The 22,403-nt window shown below is 33.0% G+C and overlaps 1 protein-coding gene across 1 annotated transcript; it reads left to right on the plus strand.

Annotated features, from left to right (window-relative positions):
* Positions 1 to 347: 347 nt before the first annotated feature.
* On the plus strand, positions 348 to 21,411 carry LOC149898836 (nose resistant to fluoxetine protein 6-like). Its single transcript, XM_090114454.1, has 12 exons — positions 348 to 447; positions 7,319 to 7,455; positions 11,416 to 11,731; positions 15,389 to 15,500; positions 15,805 to 15,892; positions 16,253 to 16,428; positions 16,705 to 16,890; positions 18,319 to 18,498; positions 18,862 to 19,012; positions 19,450 to 19,627; positions 20,011 to 20,153; positions 21,244 to 21,411. Exons 1-12 carry the CDS (start codon positions 393 to 395, stop codon positions 21,352 to 21,354), a joined length of 1,833 nt encoding a protein of 610 aa, XP_089970580.1. The 5' UTR covers positions 348 to 392; the 3' UTR covers positions 21,355 to 21,411.
* Positions 21,412 to 22,403: the final 992 nt, after the last annotated feature.

A 22,403-nucleotide genomic window follows, 5' to 3' on the forward strand; every position in this document is an offset into this window, starting at 1 on the left:
AGGACATAGGATAGGATTTATCCCGGAAATCCTGCGGGAACGGGTTTATCTTTGAAAACGCGGGCGAAGCCGCAGGCGGAAAGCTAGTGCTCTATATATGCCATATGTAGTAATCTCTTGGAACACACAATCAAACTAGATAATAAACAAAAGCACGTAGGCGAAGCTCCCCGGTAGCCGGCCTGCCTTGAAACTGCATACTTTCCCTCCTTCCTCCGACAAAGGTCCCAAAATGATAACACACGCTAACACCGACGTAATCAACGCTGTAATAAAAATATTAAGATTCTGCCACACGCACGGTTAAATAAAAGTGCGGAAACAGAAGTGGTCGAGTTGATGTCTGTGTGTGGTGCGGCTCAATCGTGACAGTGTTGTGTGGAGTGCCAGTGATGGGGTTGCTGCTTCTCTGTGTGCTCACCGCGGCGGCGGCGGTCGAGTTTAACGGTACGCCTGCTTTTGAACGCGAGGAACTTTATATTTAAAAGTTCAGGATATTTAGGGATGTAATTAGAATTAATGGAAAGCGGAAATTTTCTTTATAGGAAGTGTATAAAGTTTAGGAACTTAAGGATTACTAGAACTGCTGACTGTTTTTTTACAGGAAGTTTTTAAGCGTTGTTTTAAAGGAGTTAAGTTTTAAGGACCTACAACAATAAATATTTCTAAAAAGTTTGAAAGCATTAGAATTAATTATTCTAATAAGGACGTCTAGTATACCCTATAGGTTAATATTTCCTGAAAAATTAAGCTATGTTTAACTATTTTAAGTTCAAGTTATAGAAGAAACCATAAAATATTATTATTTTATGAAATTGTATATATAAAACTATAGCGAATATTTTCATGAATGAAGAAGGAAACAAAATTTTAACAGTAATACATAATTATTAAATCACAATGTTATTTACTTTACACTTTATACAGTAAGCTATTCTTGTCGAAAAAAATAGTTTTTTCGTAATTATTCAAGAGGATGATTTTTTTGTTGATTTTACATTTAAATGTCATTGCTTTAATTGTATTAAAATTCCTTTTTTTCCCTCTAAATGAGTTTCGAAAAACCAAAACAAATTATGATTGGAAAAAGAATTACACGACTCTTGAAGGTTGAAAGGACGAATTGTTTTATGTTGTATTTAAAAATACATTAAAATTGTAGTTAAACACACTTATAGGTTAATACTTAATTGAATGTCATATACAAAGATATTTAGGTGTCTTTATATGTAGATAGATAGTAACTTGTGAAAGAAAAACATTTCGGCTTGAAAAAAGTAGTAAAATATTATTAAACATAACCTAATAATGTTTTTACATTTAAAGTACTCCTCCGTACTTAATTACGATAGAGTTACCTACACCATCAAAAAAACTTAATAAAATTGATACAGTAGTTTTGCTATATATTTTAAATCAACTATTCATCGACATCGGAAACTCGTTTATCAATATCATACGATGGTTTTCCGAACCAGTTAATTAATGATGAAACGTATTGGTTGTTAATAAAATGACATACAATCATAAATGTGGTGTGGCATTGTTTTGTGTTTCCCAGGCAAAGGAAAACTAGTCTACTAAACAAATGAAAAATCGTTTATTTGCTTCATAAACTACTGGACCGATTTTGATGAAATTTGGCACGGATAATATTTAAACCCTGAGAAAGAACATAGGCTACCTCTTATTGCGAAATATGTACCACGGGCGAAGCCGGGGCGGACCGCTAGTCTTATTCTTTATATATAAAAATGAATCGCAAAATGTGTTGGTAAGCGCATAACTCGAGAACGGCTGAACCGATTTCGATAATTCTTTTTTTATTATATTCCTTGAAGTACGAGGATGGTCCTTATGTAGAGAAAACGTAAACATGTACCACGGGCGAAGCCGGGGTGGACCGCTAGTATACTATAAAAATGAGTCTCAAAATGGGTTGGTAAGCGCATAACTCATGGCTGAACCGATTTTTATAATATTCCTTGTAGGACGAGGATAGTTCTTATGGAGAGAAAACGTAAACATGTACCACGGGCGAAGCTGGGCGGACCGCTAGTACCTAATATAATATAGATGTTCGGACATGACAATGATTTTTATAGTCACCTATTAAAATATCTTATACTTAATCGTGATTGAAAGGAATAACTATTGTCTATTTTAATCCTCAGATACTAATGAGTGGAATTATTTTTTTGATTGTGAGTTGTATATCAAGTCGCAACGGAGCTATTTAATAGTATCTAGATACGATTTTGTATCTGGATATCGAGGAAGATTTAGGTACCGCTGGGAAATAGATATTCTGATTTCCTCCGGAATTTCCTAAAAATGTATGCACTTATGTAAGAAACACCGCCTCCTTGGTACAGTGGTTTTGCGTGAGCGTAGAACCGAGGGGTCCTGAGTTCGATTCCCGGTGGAAACGAAGAAAAAAAAAATTTCTTGGTCTGGCAGGACACAGATGGCTGATCACCTACTTGTCCCTAAAGAAAATCGATCAGTGAAATAATTTATGTATAATGCATCTGCCCCTTACCCCACTTTGGGACATGTGACTTCACTTTTTTATGTACATGACTCGTTCAAATCGCACATAATATAAAACAATGAAGAAGCGGATAAGAAATGTTTTAGTGCTAATAAACTTTAAATATTAAAATTATTTCCTTTGTTAATTTGAATAATGAGACGGTAATTACGTGGGAGACTCCTTATGGAAATTTTTCCTTTAATTCAATTTTTCTCTCCATCGAAATCTCTTTACACGATTAGAGATCCTTGCTTCATTTTTAACCTTCATTTTTAATCAAGGTCCTTAAATGTACATGTATATTAGGGAGTTATATATACGTATCTAGTATGTAGCTACGTATTATTAAATAAAACTGTAATCAGTATAATAATATAAAAAATGTATTTTACGTCAGACTATCTCCGCCCAAAGCAACTCCGCCCAAAACAAAAATGTCAAACAGTATTCACATTTTTGATCAATGTCAATTAAGATTTAAAATACATAAAATAATATGTAAATCATCGTTTATTCTATAAATATATACTAATACTAATAATATTATAAAGCTGAAGAGTTTGTTTGTTTGAACGCGCTAATCTCAGGAACTACTGGTCCGATTTGAAAAATTATTTCGGTATTAGATAGCCCATTTTTCAAAGGAATGCTATATTATATCATCACGCTAAGACCAACAGTAGCGGAGCAATGCGGGTGAAACCGCGGAGCACAGGTAGTCTAGAATATTCTCCAATGTTCCATGATCTTGATCTTTGTCTGAAAAAAATATGAACAGAGTTCTGTAATTATTTGTCTGTAATGCTAATTATAAAGGTCGCGTTACATCAAAGAGGTTACGTTTTTACTTGAGGAGCTAATAATAGATTTTCTATTTAATAACCATCTATAAATGTACATCTATATATATATAAAACTCAAAGGTGACTGATATAGTGATCTATCAACGCACAGCCCAAACCACTGGACGTATCGGGCTGAAATTTAGCATGCAGGTCACAGATGCAGGTAGATGTTAGGACGTAGGCATCCGCTAAGAAAGGATTTCCCGGAATTCTTGAGGGAACGGGGAAAAACGGGGATGCACGTACAAAGTCGTGGGCGGAAGCTAGTTATACCTAATGTTTATATCACAACGTTATTACAATTCGTTTTTCCTGCTGACTCGGTTCAATCACTTACCTAGATTTTAAATTTAAATGATTAATTATTCATGAATTGTAACTTATAACGTTAGATATTGTATCACAACTATCAAAATGATAAGAGAACCCAATAGAATAAAATTAGCTACGGAACCCTTGCTTGTACAATTTTTTGAGCCTTTTCTCTTGTTTCTATTAGGTAGTAATAATATCAACATTAGAGTAGATACGTTAATTTCAATTGATTAGATATTTATATAATGAATATTAAAATGCAGCATCGCAGATAAGACTTTAAAACAATTATGACTGTGCATTTGTGGATGCCTGTGCTAATAAAACAATTTTTTCAAAACACTACAGTTAATAACGATAATCACAAAGTAATAAAAATATAATTTGTAAAACCTTTGTAAGACCATATCGTATCGTATCGTCCTCTTTTGTACACAGCTTAAAATAAAAAAACAATAGTAAATTATTTAGGCAAAATTTCTAGCTTTAGCGTAGTACTATTATATATGATATGGTTTAGCTCGTAGCTGTTTGTTGTCGTGTGATTTTTGTAGTATGTTCACCTATGTTGCTAGGAGGATACATGATCAAAGTAACTTCTCACTATTTGATGACGTATATATCATAGTGAGAAGTAATCATTACATATAAAAAATAAGATATTATACAAAAGGCTTTAATTAGTAGATTTAACAAATTTTTTTTCGTATTTGAACAGCAAAAAATGCGCTGCTTTATTAAAATATTATAGAAGAATAATTGTTTTATCAGTAGCTATAAAATTTAACGGCAAAAACATTGCGCATTTTATCTACGATATTGAATCAAATGTCACGATACGTTTCTTCTACAACTTCAATAAATGCTTTAGTCATAATATGCAGAGTAATTTAAAATGTGTTGAAAATTTTTATTCATATTTGCAGTAATTAAACTATTAATTTTTAGTGAAAGTTATTTGCTAAAATTTGTACTAATATGTCAATTTATTTTTGAAGCTGAAGAGTTCGTTCGTTTGTTTGCTGAGCGCGCAAATCTCTAAAATATGTGTCCAATTTGATATATTTCTGTGTTAGATAGACCGAGGAAGGCTATATAGGCTCTACATCACCACGATAAAGCCAAAACATCGTAGAGATGCGCGTAAAACCGCGGGGCACAGCTAGTATAATTTATCGGTACTGTTATTTACCATTATCATGCAACTAAAAATTTTGGAGAAAAGGAACAAATGGTACTTAATTATATCAGTCCCACGATGTAAAAAGCCTCGTGCGTCATAATAAAATTATTGGATAAACCGTTTTGTGGTTTTAGTTACAAATAAGGCCTTTTTGATAATGCATGGAATGTATCATCCAGTTTAAATCAAATACCAATGTATGTACATTGTCAGCTGTGCAATTTGCATATATGTAGTAGGAAATAATATACAATTAGTTAGAGTACGGATCGATCAATTACAGGTAAATTAGCTTGGAGAAATTTTTGCGTTTGTAGTAGTGTATGGTCAGCAAATAAAATAAAACAACATTTTATTTTTAGTTTTTATTTTATACAGGGTTACTTGTAAAACACCAGCAACCTCGCAGGACAAGATAGCTAACATCATAAGTAACAACATTTGTTCTACGACTTTTGGCATAACGCAATAAATTATTTTTAAATGATTTTTTAAACTTTTATTGTACTCTCCTTACATTTGTAAGTCTATGTTCTATTAATTATCGGATGGACGACGCGACGCCCCCTTCCCCCTCTCGTTCGCTTTTTGTTTACGTAATTTTTGGGAGGCGTAGAGTTTATAATATTCAGACGGAAAATTAAATGAATATTTATTTTTGTATGAAAATAAAATCTAACAAATTATCAAAAGTCGAAATGTTGTTACTTATGATGTTAGCTATCTTGTCCTGCGAGGTTGCCGGTGTTTTACAAGTAACCCTGTATATATAAGGGATTTTAAATTAAACTATATGTGTTTCTCCTCTGAAAAAGATGAGACTTTATTTTAATATTTGCACATTTAACATACATATAACTTTTACATTAACAATGTTACTAAAATGAAAAATTTACTAACCTGAAAAAGAAACGACATTTAAAGTTTAATTCTTTAGTTTGAGAAGTCAAAGGCTTGCCTCGACCATGTTTTAACACTGGAGCCATATTGAATTAACAATATAAAGTTACAACACTTACACACAAATTAAACACTAGTTATGGCCCTGCCTTCATACAAAACTGCTGAATACGCCGTTCGCACGGGAATAGAATGTGGATGCGATTTCCCTTAGTTAGCATCCAAGCTTACGTCTTTATAATTATTAAACTGTATAAATTCATTCTTTAACTCCGGTCTGCATCGTGCAGACATGGGTGTAAAAGTCTCATTTTAGCTATTAAATGTAGTTTTTAAGTACATCTGAGTTTTCATTTGGGGCCTCCGGCTGCGGGACATGTAATTCACTTCAACAAATATTATAACAATAATAACAAATAATAACAACAATCAACAAATACAAAATTTATCAATTAAACTACGTACATAATAATTATAATTTTTGAATGAAATGTGCTTTATGTTCTAACGGTACCAAACGACTGCACGTGGCACCTGCGGACAGCGTAAACTGGTTTATTCTGGTTTTGTGCGTGTTTCCACTTTCCACTATCAAGTGACGATTTATTTATTTGTTTTGTTTCGTAATTATTATGGTCAAATATTAATTATGAAACAAATTATTATGGACACGATATTTTATTGTTTCACGGTAGTCGCCTTGTCGTTTGCTCAAGGACGTAAAATTGAATGATATATTTTTATTTATAAAGTCAAAACCATTTTCTTTCAAATAAAAACTTGTTTTTATTGAAAACAAAAGTGTTGCTAGGAATAAGTATAAAATTAAATAGTAATGTTAGGATATCGAAACATTTTTGTATAGGCCAGAACGATATAGTGGAAACGCGCTCTAAGATCTGAGTAATATACACACCACTACATATGCAAAAATTTCTCCAAGCTAATTTACCTGTAATTGTGTTATTATTCACGTACGTTTGGGTATAAGCAACTATTTACTATTTTTATTTATTATATACTTAATACAGATAATTAAGTGTACAAGGAGTGCAAACATTGGTCATAAAATTTTCAAATGTAGTAAAATCATATTTTATACGACTCCACGTGAAGATTATAAAAGAGACGAATATGAGCCAGCATTGGAATCTCAGTCTTTATTCAGTTTAAATTTGTAAATGTTTAAAACTCTACATGGATTTTAATTCTACATAAACAAAAAATGAAAAATTGCAGTTGCAGAACAGACATAGGTAGTCTGCGTTAAATTACAATATAATCATAAGTCACATCCTATATCTATATTCATACTTATAAGATACAATTGTATGTGTGTCTGCTACGCTTTGACAGCTAGCAATGAATAGTTGAAGTAAGAGTTGAAGCATCTAGGCTGCTTATCAATTATCAATTAATATACGTAATGAAATGATTTTGTCCTTGGTCTGCTAGTGAAATCGCAGGACACCTAGTTTTTCTGAATATATAAACTACCAAGATTAGATTGTTAATAAGAATATTATCACACATCAACAGATGACACGTACTACGCGATGCCGCCGCTGTACCTTCAGGACGACTACGAGCAGTGCCTGGCGACGCGCGGCACCTACTGCCTCGGCTCCTTCCACCTCAGCGGATCTGATCAGAACGAAATTGCCAATATTATTAAAGTAAGCTGATATTTTACTACATAGTATAAACCAAAGCCCTCGCTGCCAATAAACTAAACTTAAACTATAACCAACGGATTCCAATGTGGGGTTCTTTAAGGATAGAGTGATTCAAGAACAAGGTCGTTAGTCTACTCTCTTCTTTAATTCTCCATGTTATTTTTGGCTGGACTAAAGAGTCAATGTCGAAAAAATTATTATCGACTATTGTTACTTGTCCAGTCATTAAGAATATGATAAATAATATGACAGATCGTGATAGGATCTATGCAATTCATTGAATTATTATACAAAGTTATAATATACTAGTGGTCCGCCCCGGCTTCGCCCGTGGTACCTACATGTTTAAACTATCCTATCTCTCAAGTTGGATCGAACTGCACATGGTGTGCCAATTTTATTATAATCGGTTAAGTGGTTTAGGAGTCCATTGAGGACAAACATTGTGACACGAGATTTATATATACAGTAGCACCTCTATAAGTCGAATATCAAGGGAGACGCCAAAAAATTCGAGTTATAGAGTTTTCAACTTAAGGAGGATTTCGACTTAGGCGGATTTTAAAGAGAGAGAATAAAGAGTTTGAGGTTTATTCTTATAAATTTTGAGTTAGAGAGGTAAAGTACATTAAAATTCAACTTGCAGAGGTGACAAACATGTTTTTATTTATTATAAATCAACATTATTTCAAATCATTTAAAAAAATAAAAAATATGGCATTAAAAAAGTCAGTATTTTTTTTGCTTTATATAATTTGGTTGTTCTCTAGCATTGTCTAATCTACTTATAAAGAACAGAAAATTCTTATTCTTCAGAGATACTGGTTTGCTCTATAAAATTTCGTAAGGTATTCAATGCGGTTCTTGCCTCTTTGATGGAAACGCATGGAGCGCATGTACTATTCACGTCTTCTATGTCATCTTTATCATTAGTATCGGTTTTCTGAGTTACTGAATCGATAATTTCGTCATCAGATACCTACTTAATGCAAACACGTGTTTACGTGAGTCATAAATTTATTATCGCATACTCCTAAAATGTTTTCTAAGAAACAATTATAGTGTACTGCACTGTCGGCAAGTTGTTAAAGTCCAAATGATCAAGTTATAAAGATTGTAAAATAAAATGTTGCCATGTTCGAGATACAGAGGTCAAATTTAATTTTTCGAGTTATAGAGTGAAAATATGTACCAAAATGGCTTGGAGGGACTCGGTGATCATTTCGACTAACAGAGGGCCAAAATTTCAAGTTACGGAGGTTTTCGGGTTTGAAGGGAAGGGAACAAGACATTTTTTCGAGATTTGGAGGTTTTTGACTTATCGAGGTTCGACTTAACGAGGTGCTACTGTATTAAGATATAGGTAAATTCTCGTGAATTTTATTGTTATTTACATCTTTAATATTACAACTGAGTACTAACCTTTAAATACGGTATAATAACAAGCCTTTGTAACGAATAAAAAATAAAACGCTACAAATTATAATGGACCGTGAAATGTATAATATTCAATGAAGTATTAATCTTACTGGAAGCCTTTTTAGTGTAATTAAGTGTTAGCATTTAACTTCCAAAATAATAACGTAACGTAAAAAACTCTCACTTTATTAACCCTTTTTAAGTCATAACTTTATCGAATATCTTATCAAAGTCAAAGGGGTCATTTTTTATTTTATTATGTTACAAAAAACAATAATTAGTAAATATATTATATTATTATATATGCTTATGTCTGCTATAAATATGTGCTAAATCTAAATGTTTTATGAACTAATCAACACGTAAGTGCTAAAATCTCGAAAACATATTGCAATAATTTCCCCTATTATAGCATCATGATTAATGGCATTAAACTAAACAAGAGAAGGTCAGTCCAAACCCAGTATATTGCTAAACACTATTTGATGCCCAAACTAGACAGTTGAACCTTCACTTGGACGCAGATAATTCGGCAATAAAGCTCTACATTTGAGAAAAAGCCTTCATCGCGGTCGCCGTTCGAGGTCTTTTGTATTTTGAAATTAATTTAAATTTTAATATAGGCTTTCCGATAAAAACCCGGTGTGAAGTAGTCGGCTAAAATATGTTGATCAAGTGATTTGTTAGAAAATGTACCGAAACAAATGTAATATTGTAAGATTGTTTCCTAATCCCCCTAGTTGTTTAAATTATAATTATTTTACTATAAGCTTTTATATAACACTAACAGCAATTTAATTGACTCGAGCAATATATGTATTTAAAAATATATAAAAAATAAACCCCCATTACTTAAACATAAATAAAATGATATAAAATTCCTAAATTTTAATGAGTTACAAATAAAAAATAAACATACGGTATTATACATTTGTATAAATATTTAACAGATAATTATCTTCGACTTCAAAACTTAACCACGCCCGTTAACGACAAAAACGTTAAATATTACACCCGGATTTAAAGTTATTCAACAAAAGTTTAAAACCATTAAAAACTCATAATTTATTATAAACACTCCTTACTTCGCCCTTTTTATAAAATTAAATACCTATTACACACAGATTAAGTATAATAGATGAAGTAGTATTCATCATTGAATGTTTTAATGTTTATCAAAAAACGTAGCATAGATTAAATTTAATAAAGATAATAATATATAACCTGCAAATATTAATTTTGTTTTTAATAAATTGTTAAAGCGATCGCTCTATGTCGATTACTTAGAGCTAAAAAAACTGTTGTAAACTTTTAATTCTGGTTGAAAAAAGTAGAGAGCGAGCGGACAGTGTTTATCCAAATCTGTTGTATTGAAGATTTGGCACAATTACAAATAGAAAGATTATATTAGGAACTCGCTATTAAATTTCCATGCCCATACTCGCGTAAGAATATAAGGTTTTGGAGTTACTATACCTACTTTATTGTTTAAATCGCCGCCAAAGCTATACATATATTATAAGGTATTCATTATTTATTCACCATGAACCACATTAATTTATCATGTTATTTATATAAAAGTTAATGGAAAACTTATACCTATGGAGAGTTACTGATCATCGGAAAATACCCAATCATGTCCTTTTGGACCAATACTAGTTGTGTTATTTTATGTATGGCGCAATATAGTGCAAATATTTCACATAGCCTCAAAATGTCTCTTGTAGGAGCAGGTTGTCTTCTATTTTTAGGTCTATTTTAAGAAACATTGGTATATTTATAAACATTTAGTTATTTTCCAAGATATTACTTGCATACCGAGTCGTCTATTTTTTATTGGTACATCGTTGCAGTTGTAAGCTTTATATATTATACATCTGAGAATTTTAATCGGATAATATATCAGGCAATATTGTATTTGTCAAAATTGATTGATAAAATTAAAAGATTAGGTTAGAAACTGCTTATGTTAATTTAATTATGTTCCAAAGTTCCCTTACCCCAAAGTTTATCGGCATCGCAACTGGCGGGTGAATGGCCTCTACATGTAACATAAATCAAAAACGTTAACACTCAAGTCCGGATTGTTTAATTTGACGAAATAAAGCATTAACAACTAACTAACATTATAACACGTTTGGAAATCATAAGGAAATAAACATTGAGGAAATCGTTTGAGCGTCATATGGGTTCACCAGAATTTTCTTAATAATGGTTCATTATTTAAAGTGTTTGGTAATTATATGCGTAATATGATTAATCAATTCACATTGTGATACCTAATAATAATAAAAACAAGCGTTAATACTAAAGTCATGAAATGCTTTTATAGATTTTACATGTTCGTTAACACGTTTTCTTCTACTAATTATTAGTCAACAATAAAAAAGGCATTATTCCATTTTTTTAATATTTTACGTATTGCAAACAGTAACTGTTACTGATTTACAAACTTAAACGAAGATCACGTGATTAGTAAAAAAAATATGACACAAAATATGGACCCCAGACTCCTAATTTCTCATGAATCCCCTTCTCCAGGCGTACTCCAGCCAAGTCCACCGCTTCAACCACACGCTCATGCATCGGGGCATCTGCCTCTCGTCCACGTGCCCCCACATCGAGGAGCAGCTTGCCCCGACCCAGCGCTTCGAGCGCTGCGTGCGCAACCTCACGAGCGCGAAGTACGGCCTGAACTCCAAGCTGGTCAAGTTCGAGTACTGCAAGACGAGAGACACGCCACCCCTGGTGCCGATAGATGGAGTGGACTTCGGCTTCCTAGCTGTGTGCGTGGTCATCTTGCTGGGCAACGTGGTTGGGACGTTGTATGATGTGTTTAGAGATCAGAGTAATAAGCGTAAGTATAATTATTATTGTATGTGTTGATTAGTGTGCAAACATGTTTATTTAGGTAGAGTTTTAGGATATAGATAAATTAGATAGTGGCTGAAGACGTAGATTCCAATAAAATAATAATTCCTTTTATTTTGTATCGTTAAAGTACACTAAATACTATACCATCCACTGAGGGTTAAACCACCATCCATAAACATTATTATAGGTATATCAGTTTAATATAACACATTAAAATTCTATAGATTAAGTTATGATTATGTTTTATACACAACTAGTGGTCCGCCCCGGCTTCGCCCGTGGTACCTACATGTTTTAAACTATCCTATCTCTCAAGTTGGATCGAACTGCACATGGTGTGCGAATTTTATTATAATCGGTTAAGTGGTTTAGGAGTCCATTGAGGACAAACATTGTGACACGAGATTTATATATATTAAGATTAATAAAACACGGAAAATCGAATTATTTGGTAGAATCCAGTTATGTCGGATTTTATGAATTACTAGCTTTCCGCCCGCGGCTTCGCCCGCGTTTTCAAAGAAAAACCGGCGTAGTTCCTGTTCCCGTGGGATTTCCGGGATTGCGTCATTTTCCCGGGATAAAAAGTAGCCTATGTCCTTTCTCGGGTATCAAAATATCTCCATACCAAATTTCATGAAAATTAGTTCAGTAGTTTAGGCGTGATTGGGTAACAGACAGACAGACAGATTTACTTTCGCATTTATAATATTAGTATGGATGAACATTTTATTAGTCACCATTTACATAATATTTTAATCAAAATCTATTAATCATTTATAATTAAATTTTAAAATATGATATGAATAAATAAGTATATATTTTTAACTCGGAAATTGGTGGCAAAGTCAAGGTAGCTGATTCATTTTAAATAAATTATTATAACTCATAAATTGGTGACAGAAAAGCATCGTAAATAATCCTATATAGTATGAGGATGTTTCAATTTGTGTCTCAATTTATATTTTTTATAGAAAAACTGGTTCAAAACACAATAGATATTATAGGTAACCTACACTTATTCAAAATGAAGAAATCCTTAGAACAACATAACAATTATAAACAAGTAAGTAAGTAAAACTAGAAATCAATTGAATACAAATCACTGTGAATCAATAAAATATGACCCCACGATTCTTAACCTGGTTCAGTAAAAACAAAGATTTACCGAGAAAAATCTTCATAAGCAGTAGGTAGTTCTAAGTATATGATTATAAATAATTTTCCGATTTAATCTGTTTAGTAATTAAATAACCAGTTCAATAATCATCAATTCGCATTATTAAATGTAACACTTAATTGATTCCGCGATTTGTTTTTATTATAATTACATATTTTCGTACGTAAGTATATGGTATATGATAGGAAAAAGAACATTGCGACAAGATCAAAATAATAGATGTATAAAGTTGCTACCTGTATTTGATTGTAGCGCTTTAGGATATTATGCTAATCTTTTACAAACATTCGTAATTTATAATGTAATTTATTGCATAAGAAAATATGTCCATTTGCAACTATGTATATAGATATTATTTATTGTGGCGATGTTTAGAGCCACACCTATGACCTAATACTGTATCTTTTTTTTAACGTTGAGAAATGCATAAATTACGCAATCCCCTCTGCAGTTTTCCTGCGTGACGGGGCATGTGGGACTCTCAGCGAGCATCTAGTTATAACACTTTACTTCAAAGTACAAACTCAAACTCATTTAATGAGACTTCATTCAGTAGTGCATTTGAATACATATAATTTAATATTTACCACCATTTCGGATATCCGTTTTTAAAGAGAAGAGCAAATCACGTCATAAAAAAATAATCCACAAAGAAATTACAATACAAAGTATTAATTATAACAACGGATAAACAGAATGTCAGCGGAAATCCCAGGCATTGTGTGAACAGCAAGGTTTAGGTCAGAAACTGGTTGTTCAGTGCAATTTTTACTTGACTGACTTATATTTTTAACGGCGGAAATATTAAAAAGCGTGTCACTTTCAATATAAAGGTCTATATAACTTTAATAGGTAGGTTCAGTATTTGCTAGAATTTAAACATTTTTGAGAGCTTTTTAGAGTAAACAAAGTAGGTAGGTACTTTTTCTCGTTCATGAATTGAAAAGTTTATACTTTTTTAATATTCGAACATAATAATTTATAACATTCAAATCATTTGTAATTTCCATGCCTATACATATTTTTTAGGATTTATTTCAAATTTTATATTTTGAAAAATTATGGTCGCTCTATTTTCACAAGTCATCTATACAAATATTATAAAGAGGAAAGGTTTGATTTTTTGTTTGTTTGTTTGTTTGTATGAATTGAATAGGCTCCGAAACTACTTGGTAGATTTGAAAAATTCTTTCACTGTTGGAAAGCTACATCATTTCTGAGTGACATAGGCTAGGTTTTATCCCGGAAATCCCACGGGAACGGGAACTATGCGGGTTTTTTTTGAAAACGCGGGCGAAGCCGCAGGCGGAAAGCTAGTTCGTTTATATTTGCATAAATCTTGAGAAACGATCCTAATACATGATTTGACCTTACCATAAAAGTATTTGGATTAAAAAGAAATATCTCGTCGATTACACTTTATTTTCATTATTGTTCACAATAAAGTATATTGATTGACAAATCAAAGTTTTTATTGTTTTCAATAAGTTTAATTGAAAATGATCGTAATAATTGTTGTGCAAAAATGATCACATTATAGAAGTGCCATATCACACTAGCGGATTGCGAGCGGTTTCAAAGCGGAGCGGGTGCGCAACGAATACGTTGCGGGCGCGCAACGAACACGCCGCGGTTGCGCAGCGAATTCGTTGCGGACGCGTCATTTTGTATACTCTCGCACAAAAGCCAGCCCTTCCGCCTTGCCTAACTTCCATTCAATATTTCCATCGTTTCTGTAGCACTCAATTTTTTAACCGTACTGTGGAAATGCACTTACTTAACAGTTAACTAAAGATGTAATAACAACTGGAGTTGTTAAAAAAAGGTGCTATAAAATTGAATTACTAGGACTTTTAGAATGTACCATACATTCCAAAAGTATGTAACGACTGACCAGTATAATCTCTCCCATAGCAACGTATGTTATAAAGAGATTTTGTGAACCTAATTATGAGCAAAGTGATAGTGAGTTGCTGGTTGCTTGATAAAATTTTCTATTCACTGCTATTTATCTAATAATAAGATAGCCCTGTTTTAGTTAAGGAGCTTTAACATTTATTTCACTAATGAACTTTCTTAATGAGCAATTAAGTTATCTGATTGCATTTCGACCAAGATTTAATAGATAAAACAATACCCTAAACATTAACATGTTATGAAACTCGTAAAAAATAATGATCTCATAATTATTATACTATCACAAGTTATAAGTAACAACCAGCACGGATTCCATTTTGTTAATGAGTGTACATGACTGCGACGTAAACGTTGCGCATCTGCCACGCGTCCGCAACGAATTCGCTGCGCAACCGCAACGTATTCGTTGCGCACCCGCTCCGCTTTGAAACCGCTCGCAATCCGCTAGTGTGATATGTCACTAAGAGTTTGAAAGACTTAAAAACATGTTACTAGTTATTTATGTGACATTGGACGCATTCTATTCCAAACCCTTTCTTTCAGCAAATCGTTTACTGGTGGCTTGGTCGCTTCGGGCCAACTTCAAACGACTGGCCAAAACATTTGAGAATGATGACACCAATATGTCTCGCCTCAACCCAATCCACGGCGCCAAGTATGTATATATAGTAATACATATTTAAATGTATATTATGTATATGTACTTATAAAGAAAAGTTAGATTACAACACTAATATAATAATAGAACAAAATGATTAAAATCCGCGTGGGCAGATTGTTTTGTTTATATTCGATTTGTAAAACATCCCAAAACAGTATTTATGAAAAGGCGGAAAGGACGGAAGATTCTTTTGTTTAAGGATTTTTTGTGTTAGATTTAATTTTCGCATGATTTGATGAAATGATTTTATTAATATTTATGCGATAGGATACATTATATCTGAAAATGTTGTTTTCAGAGCCATATTCCTAATGTTGGTGATGATGGCTCACTCGGTCATCATATATCATTCTGCGTATCTCTACAACCCACTTTTCTTGGAAATTGTAAGTATTGAAACATAGAATAAATAAATAAATAGAAATTAATAATTTTTGTCGGAAATCATAGTAATAAATTAGCTATGAAATAACGTATCTAAATAATATTCTGAATCTTTAGGATGAGTTGTACCTATAAATAAATATTGAAAGTGATAATATTATGTTCTATGCAAGAATGCTTTTTACAGCAAGATCGCTATAATATCGTCTTTGCTATAATATATTTTAAGTCCATCTTGAAATACAACAGCAGCTTACGATACTTCTTTTACTTGATTAATTATATAACCGAAGTTCCCAAAAAGTGACATAGTATCTAAAATGTCTTTTTCTGTTAATGACCATAGACTATGTATTCCACAGAACCGCCAGCATCCCCTAGCGGCGATCCTGCACAACGGCTCAGTGATCGTGCAGACCTTCATCATCCTGTCCTGCTTCCTCTTCACGTACAACTTCTTGCTGCATGTGGAAAGTAATCCGGAGAAGAAGTTCGGATTTAGAGTCTTCTTTGGCATTATTCTACATAGATTGGCCAGGTAAGAAACAATAAAACATCGTTTAACAATTATGGTACGCAGTAGTCTACGAAATGTAGAGCTATAGGAAAATGTGGCGTGTACAAAAATCATGAATTCATGTTCTCTCTATTTTCTTTCAAATTTGTTTTCACAAAAAGCATAAGTATATTTTGGAGTTAATCACAAAATATCCAGCCGTTTTTGCACGAAATATGTTTTGACTTCCAAATTACATATTAACATTTAAATAAAATTAACATTTATTTGTCATTAAGTTAATCTTCCAAATTGCAGGATAACCCCGATATCCCTGTTCATGGTGGGCTTCACGGCCACCTGGAACCGCTTCGTGTCCGACGGTGCGCTGTGGAGGCCCATCATGGAGAAGCAGTGCCAGAGCTGCCGGGAGAAGTGGTGGGCGCAGGCGCTGTACATTAACAACTTCTACAAGCCAGACACAAACTGCTTGTTGCAAACTTGGTAAACAACCTTACTATTATTGTTTTAGTTTTTATAAAAAAGATATTGAAAAGCAATAGCCAAGCGAACTTTAAGGTTGTGGTAAAATTTCTAAGTACTGCTAGATTTCACGTTTCTATTTTTTATGATTTTACAATTACACCTAGAATTGATATTATTTAGGTAATTGGACATCTGGACTTAGATTTACACTGATTATTTAGTATCTATTAATCTATCTTTTGAAATATCTACGATACTGAGTAGTCTTATAAATTGTTAGATGTACCTACCTATCATGTATGTATATCTGCCTACCCACTCGAAAAACCTTTTGGCAGCCAAAAATGTAACGATTTTATGCTTATTTATTAAAGTTTTGAGTAATCATAATATGCGATCTGATATTTAAGCAAATAAAAATAAATACATAATAATTTGCGTTCAACGGATATATCCTGATGTATATTTTACGCACCTGTGTAATGTGTTCCAATCGAAACAACTATTTTTTGTTTTATTTTTAAGTTAACTTTTGACTTATAAAAATAAAATAAAACTCTTAACCATAATACGACCTTGATAAGCTAAGGAGTGGAATTGCAAGCATTGCACCGTTGAAAATAAAACGTATTGTTTTTTTAGATGTATGTTAAAGTACATACTGTGTGCATATTATAGTATTTTACGTCGCAATTTTTTCGCAAGTTCAGACGAAAAAGCTTACAAAATATTTTTCCTATTTACCTCTATACACTTTTTTTATACCTAATTACGCGATGTTAAGTTCCTTCATAGAAAGTTTGTATGTGTCCTTTTCAGTAAAAATAAATCAAATTCTGATGAGATACACACTAAGTACAAGGAAATTTTGATTTTACCTAAAACAGTTTTATGACTTACTGAAGTATGGCAACAAAATTTTAATTTATGGTAAAATAAAAACACAGTAATTAAAGTTCGCATTAATTTAAGATACCAAATTAGACTTTATTTATTTACTACCAAATTTGAATATAATATGAAAGTCAAGGGTAAAATAAAAACCTCAAGTTCGCATAATTTTGCAAGGTTATTTAATAAAACTTCCAAGAATTGCTGGAACCATTCGTGTTAAAAATTTAAATAAACTAATCTTATAAGCCTTCTGCCCAAAATAATTTTATTTGTTTTATTTTTTTTCTAAATTAATGACACATTTATTATTATGTAATAATAACCCGATTTATACAAAACCATGACTTTATAAAAGTCATGGTTTTGTATAAACAGGGATTACATAATTTTCAAACTATTAATGAGTTTCTACAATACACGTCTATCTTAGAAACACTCTTATCCCATCTTTTGCACGTGTGAACCCGAGGCAGACCGCTAGTATTATATGAAAAATATTAACCATCGGTACCGACTTTTCATAGATGATAACCAGGATGATCAATTATCCAGGTTCTTAGCAGTAGACATGCAGCTGTACGTGCTGGCGGTGATCATCACCATGCTGGTAGTGCGGTGGAAGAAGACCGCTGTGAAGATACTGGGTGGCCTGGTGATCACCGCGGTTGTGGCCAACTTCATTGCCTCGTATTACTTTGATTTGAAGGCTATCGTCTTTGTTACTTATCCTGAGTAAGTTTCTTGTTTAGTTATAATAATGTGTTCTTCAATTAGTAGCAAAAATTGTTGTTGTTAAAGATGTCCTAAGATTCGATGTAGATTGTGTTACTTGTAGTGTAGCAAATATCCGTTGCGAACTCTTGCTTTTAAAATATATCGAAGCAAGGGATTTTTTTATCGAATCCCGCCTCGTGATCGAATTTTTCCTATTCTTTATAAAATATTATACTTATTCATAAAGCATTTGAATGCTATAAAAACTTAATATCGAAGTGAATCTTTGCACATCATAATCTATTTTGTAAGTAGGTATAATAATGAAGGTCTTATAAAAAAAATTCACTGCCAACTTCAATCCCTATATTTAATTTTTAGATTGCTCCGAAACCTCTACGAGGGTGAGCGTTCATTCAAATGGCTGTACGCGGCGCCGTGGGGCAGCCTGCCCTGCTCCCTGCTGGGTGTCTTTCTCGGCTTCCTGTACTACCACCTCAAGGCTGATGACGTCAAAGTTTCCGAGTATAAGGTGAGGAAAGATTAGGGGAAAGTCGTATATTATTAGGAATGTAGGAGCAAATGAAGATGATGTGTCTGATAAAGTGGCAATTTTTGTAAGTAGAATACTACAATATAAAAAAGAGTTCAAACACAGTGCAATCAAAAATAAAAGAGTCTAGTGTTTGTGGTTATGACCATTGTTTTCTTAAAAATAAGTAAATGATTGAACGAAATTATTGATGAATTATCAGTTTACTTTTATTTGACTATTATTGAATAGTCTGAATTTTAAAACTGCTATTATATACGTTTATTAGATAGTACTAAAGTAAACCCGTAATAATCTTTATCCCTTGCAACTACAGCCTTTACCTTACAAGTTACAACCACTAAATCTTCTACATCTCATCTCATTCAATTCAAGAACCACTTTAAAGTCTTTCGTCAATGATATCTCTATTGCAGTGGTTCCGCATAGTATACCGGTTCACCACCCCGTGCATGTTAGCGTGGATCCTTTCGGGGTACTTCCTGCAGGGCGACCGGCCGCGCTTCGTCACGGCGCTGTATGCGGCGCTCGACCGGCCCGTGTTCGGGGCGGTCATGTGCACCATGCTGCTGGGCATGTTCTATCGGATTGATAGTAAGTGTTGCGCTACTCAATGATATTATACGCAAGGTGTAAGTAGGTTCCTGTTACGAACATAACAACCGATCTTCTAAAACAGCACAAGAGTCGGTGCAAACGGACCATGGTGATGGACCACAGCCACTAGTGTCTAGCGATAGCCAATTGACACATTTTTTCGTATATTTTGACGCGGACACTGTAGCGTAGGGTCGCCAGCGGCACGTGTGCGGTGCGGTGAGATGAGACACATAGAGAGATGACATGAATTTTAGAGCAGTAGTGGTAAAGATGAGTAACGGTATTGGTACTATGGTGAGCGAAATAGAAACAACTGAATTAAAGGGCTATTCCCGGACCGCTAATAACCTATTTAAACAATTTTAAACTATATCCAGATTTCTGGTGGCGCTTCCTTTCGTGGGGCGGTTGGCAGATCCTGGGCCGCATGTCGCTGTCAGTTCTGATGACGCACTGGTCCTTCAACCTGTTTCAGATTGCTATCCAGAGCAATTTGAGCAGGATATCCTTCTTTGACGTTGTGAGTATTGAAATTAAAGCTAGCGAGGAATTTAAATCCACACAACATCTATCTAACAAAAACGTAGTATTGACCATGTTATTTAATTAATGATAATTATAGTCCTTTTCACCTAGGATGATTCCTGTGACACTTCATCGTGTTCCGAATTACGTATTTTATGTTTAAAACGCCAAAATAATTTTAGTGCATAATATTTTTATTTTAAGGCGGCATTATTACCAAAAATATAAAAATGAAATATCTTAAGCTTATAAATACAAAACAGTATTGTTTAGTTTAATATAATGAAAAATAAAATAAAATAACACAAAATACGCAATTCGTGTACATGAAATGAAATGGATCGTTGAAAAATCATAGAGTTGGAAAATATATAATCGGCGCCCATCTTGTGATCGTTTGTCAATCGAGTAAATCGTCACAGTACGAGTGCGAGCCTTGTATACAAGTTGTATTTTTATATTGATACTTTACGTGGTATTCTGTTATTGTTACTAATTGTTATTGTTGACTTTTTGTTGCTGTTGTTTGCTAAGTTTCCTTAGTTAATTGTTGGCGAAATGCCGAAAAAACTAATTTTGGTACTTTATTCAAATCGATTTCATTTCCATATAAAATATTATCGATTATCGGAAACAATTGATATGATTTCAGTAAAGACATCTCTACACGTGTCAAAAATCGATGTGTCACAGAAATCATCTTAGGTGGAAAGGACTATAGCAGATATTACTTTCGATTTCATAATATTGTGCCTAACTCACAAACAGCGCCATCTATTGATAAATTCGTTAAAGCATATTTTCCAATATGAAAGATTATTTCGATGATTATTATTGATTACAATATATTATCGATAAATGCCTTTTATAAATTGATTTCTAAGTTTTTATCAATCTATTTTTCAATAATTATTCGATCCTAAGAAAAATTAAAGAGATTAAGTACGAATCTTTTTACGTTTTACAAGATGGGTCCACTCATGTCACACTGCACACAGCACACTATATTTAATTTGTATGTAGGTATTAAGCAAAATTAGCTTTACGTAGGTAATTATAATGTTTAACTCACGTATTTGTTTCAGGCGGGTCATTGGTACGTGACAATGTTCGCGACGTACACCGTGTCGTTCCCGATACATCTCTTGGTCGAAGTGCCGCTGCAGAAATTCCTACAAGCTGTTCTAGGAGTTTAATACTTAGTTTACTTTAACTTTAAGTACTCAGTACTATAGTATTATATATACGTGGATAAGGACAGGCGCGGTCCCAGGGGGGTGGTCACGGGGGACAAGAAACCCCCCCTCCCCCCAAAATCGTACTCGATAAAATAGAAAAAAATATTATATTGTACAATATATAAAAAAAAAACTGGATAAGTGCGAATCGGAGTCACTCGCACATCTAAAGTTCCGTTTAAACCTGTTTTTAATTCCTTGCAAATGTCGAAATTTCCGAAAATTTGCAGCTAACGGCTTCCGACTCGCACTTGGCCGGTTTTTCTTTGTAAAATTTAAAAATAAGTAAAAAAATTGTACCTATATAAATTTTCTCAAGTTTTTGCTTCTCACTTCTATTGAATACGATATTTGGCGAGTACGATTTTCATACCTTTCCAGCCGCGTGACCCCCCCCCCCCCCCAAATTTCAGGCTGAGACCGCGCCTGGATAAGGACTAAGTTAATGTGAAATCTAGTGTACATATTGTACGGTATAATGTAAGTAGGTATTTATAGTTAAAGGGTATATTAGATTAGAACGTTACTTACGTAAGAATGGAACTGCATTTCAATTAAATAATGCAAACATAATAATTTTTTGAAAATAAAAAGTGATGGCAACTGGATAATGGAAAATAAAAAATCAAGCATAGACTTTTCATTTCAGTAGGTATAATTATCAAATAAACTTTGTATTGTTAGTTGTTACCTCTTGACGCAACTGCATTTTATAGTTAAGATTTTTCAAAGAAACACACAATTCACTAGTTGCACTTTTATTTCGATTTTTATTACGAAAAAAATCCTGCGACTGGTATATTATATATGCACAGATTATATGTATTATTATCATAGATTTAAAAATAGAATCATTTAGCTTGATTTATTATCTATTCAGGGTTTTCATTTTTTTTCTAAAATAGAACTTGCCTGATATTATTGTCAACTGTTTTAAAATTACGAATATGGTTCTATTTATTTCCAGAGAGACAATCATATAAATTTTGTATTAATCGACAATTATT

This window comes from Colias eurytheme, chromosome 21, assembly GCF_061535395.1.
Source record: "Colias eurytheme isolate Ceu_HAF_F1 chromosome 21, ilColEury1 Martin Lab GWU primary, whole genome shotgun sequence".
Taxonomy (NCBI): domain Eukaryota; kingdom Metazoa; phylum Arthropoda; class Insecta; order Lepidoptera; family Pieridae; genus Colias; species Colias eurytheme.

Bases quoted from the DNA above. Each gene is read 5' to 3' on its own strand.
- LOC149898836 (XM_090114454.1), top strand. From the start codon at position 393: ATGGGGTTGCTGCTTCTCTGTGTGCTCACCGCGGCGGCGGCGGTCGAG. The intron at 15,893-16,252 runs GTAAGTATTGAA...TGTATTCCACAG, and splicing joins ACCCACTTTTCTTGGAAATT to AACCGCCAGCATCCCCTAGC. The intron at 16,891-18,318 runs GTAAACAACCTT...TCAATTATCCAG, and splicing joins AACTGCTTGTTGCAAACTTG to GTTCTTAGCAGTAGACATGC.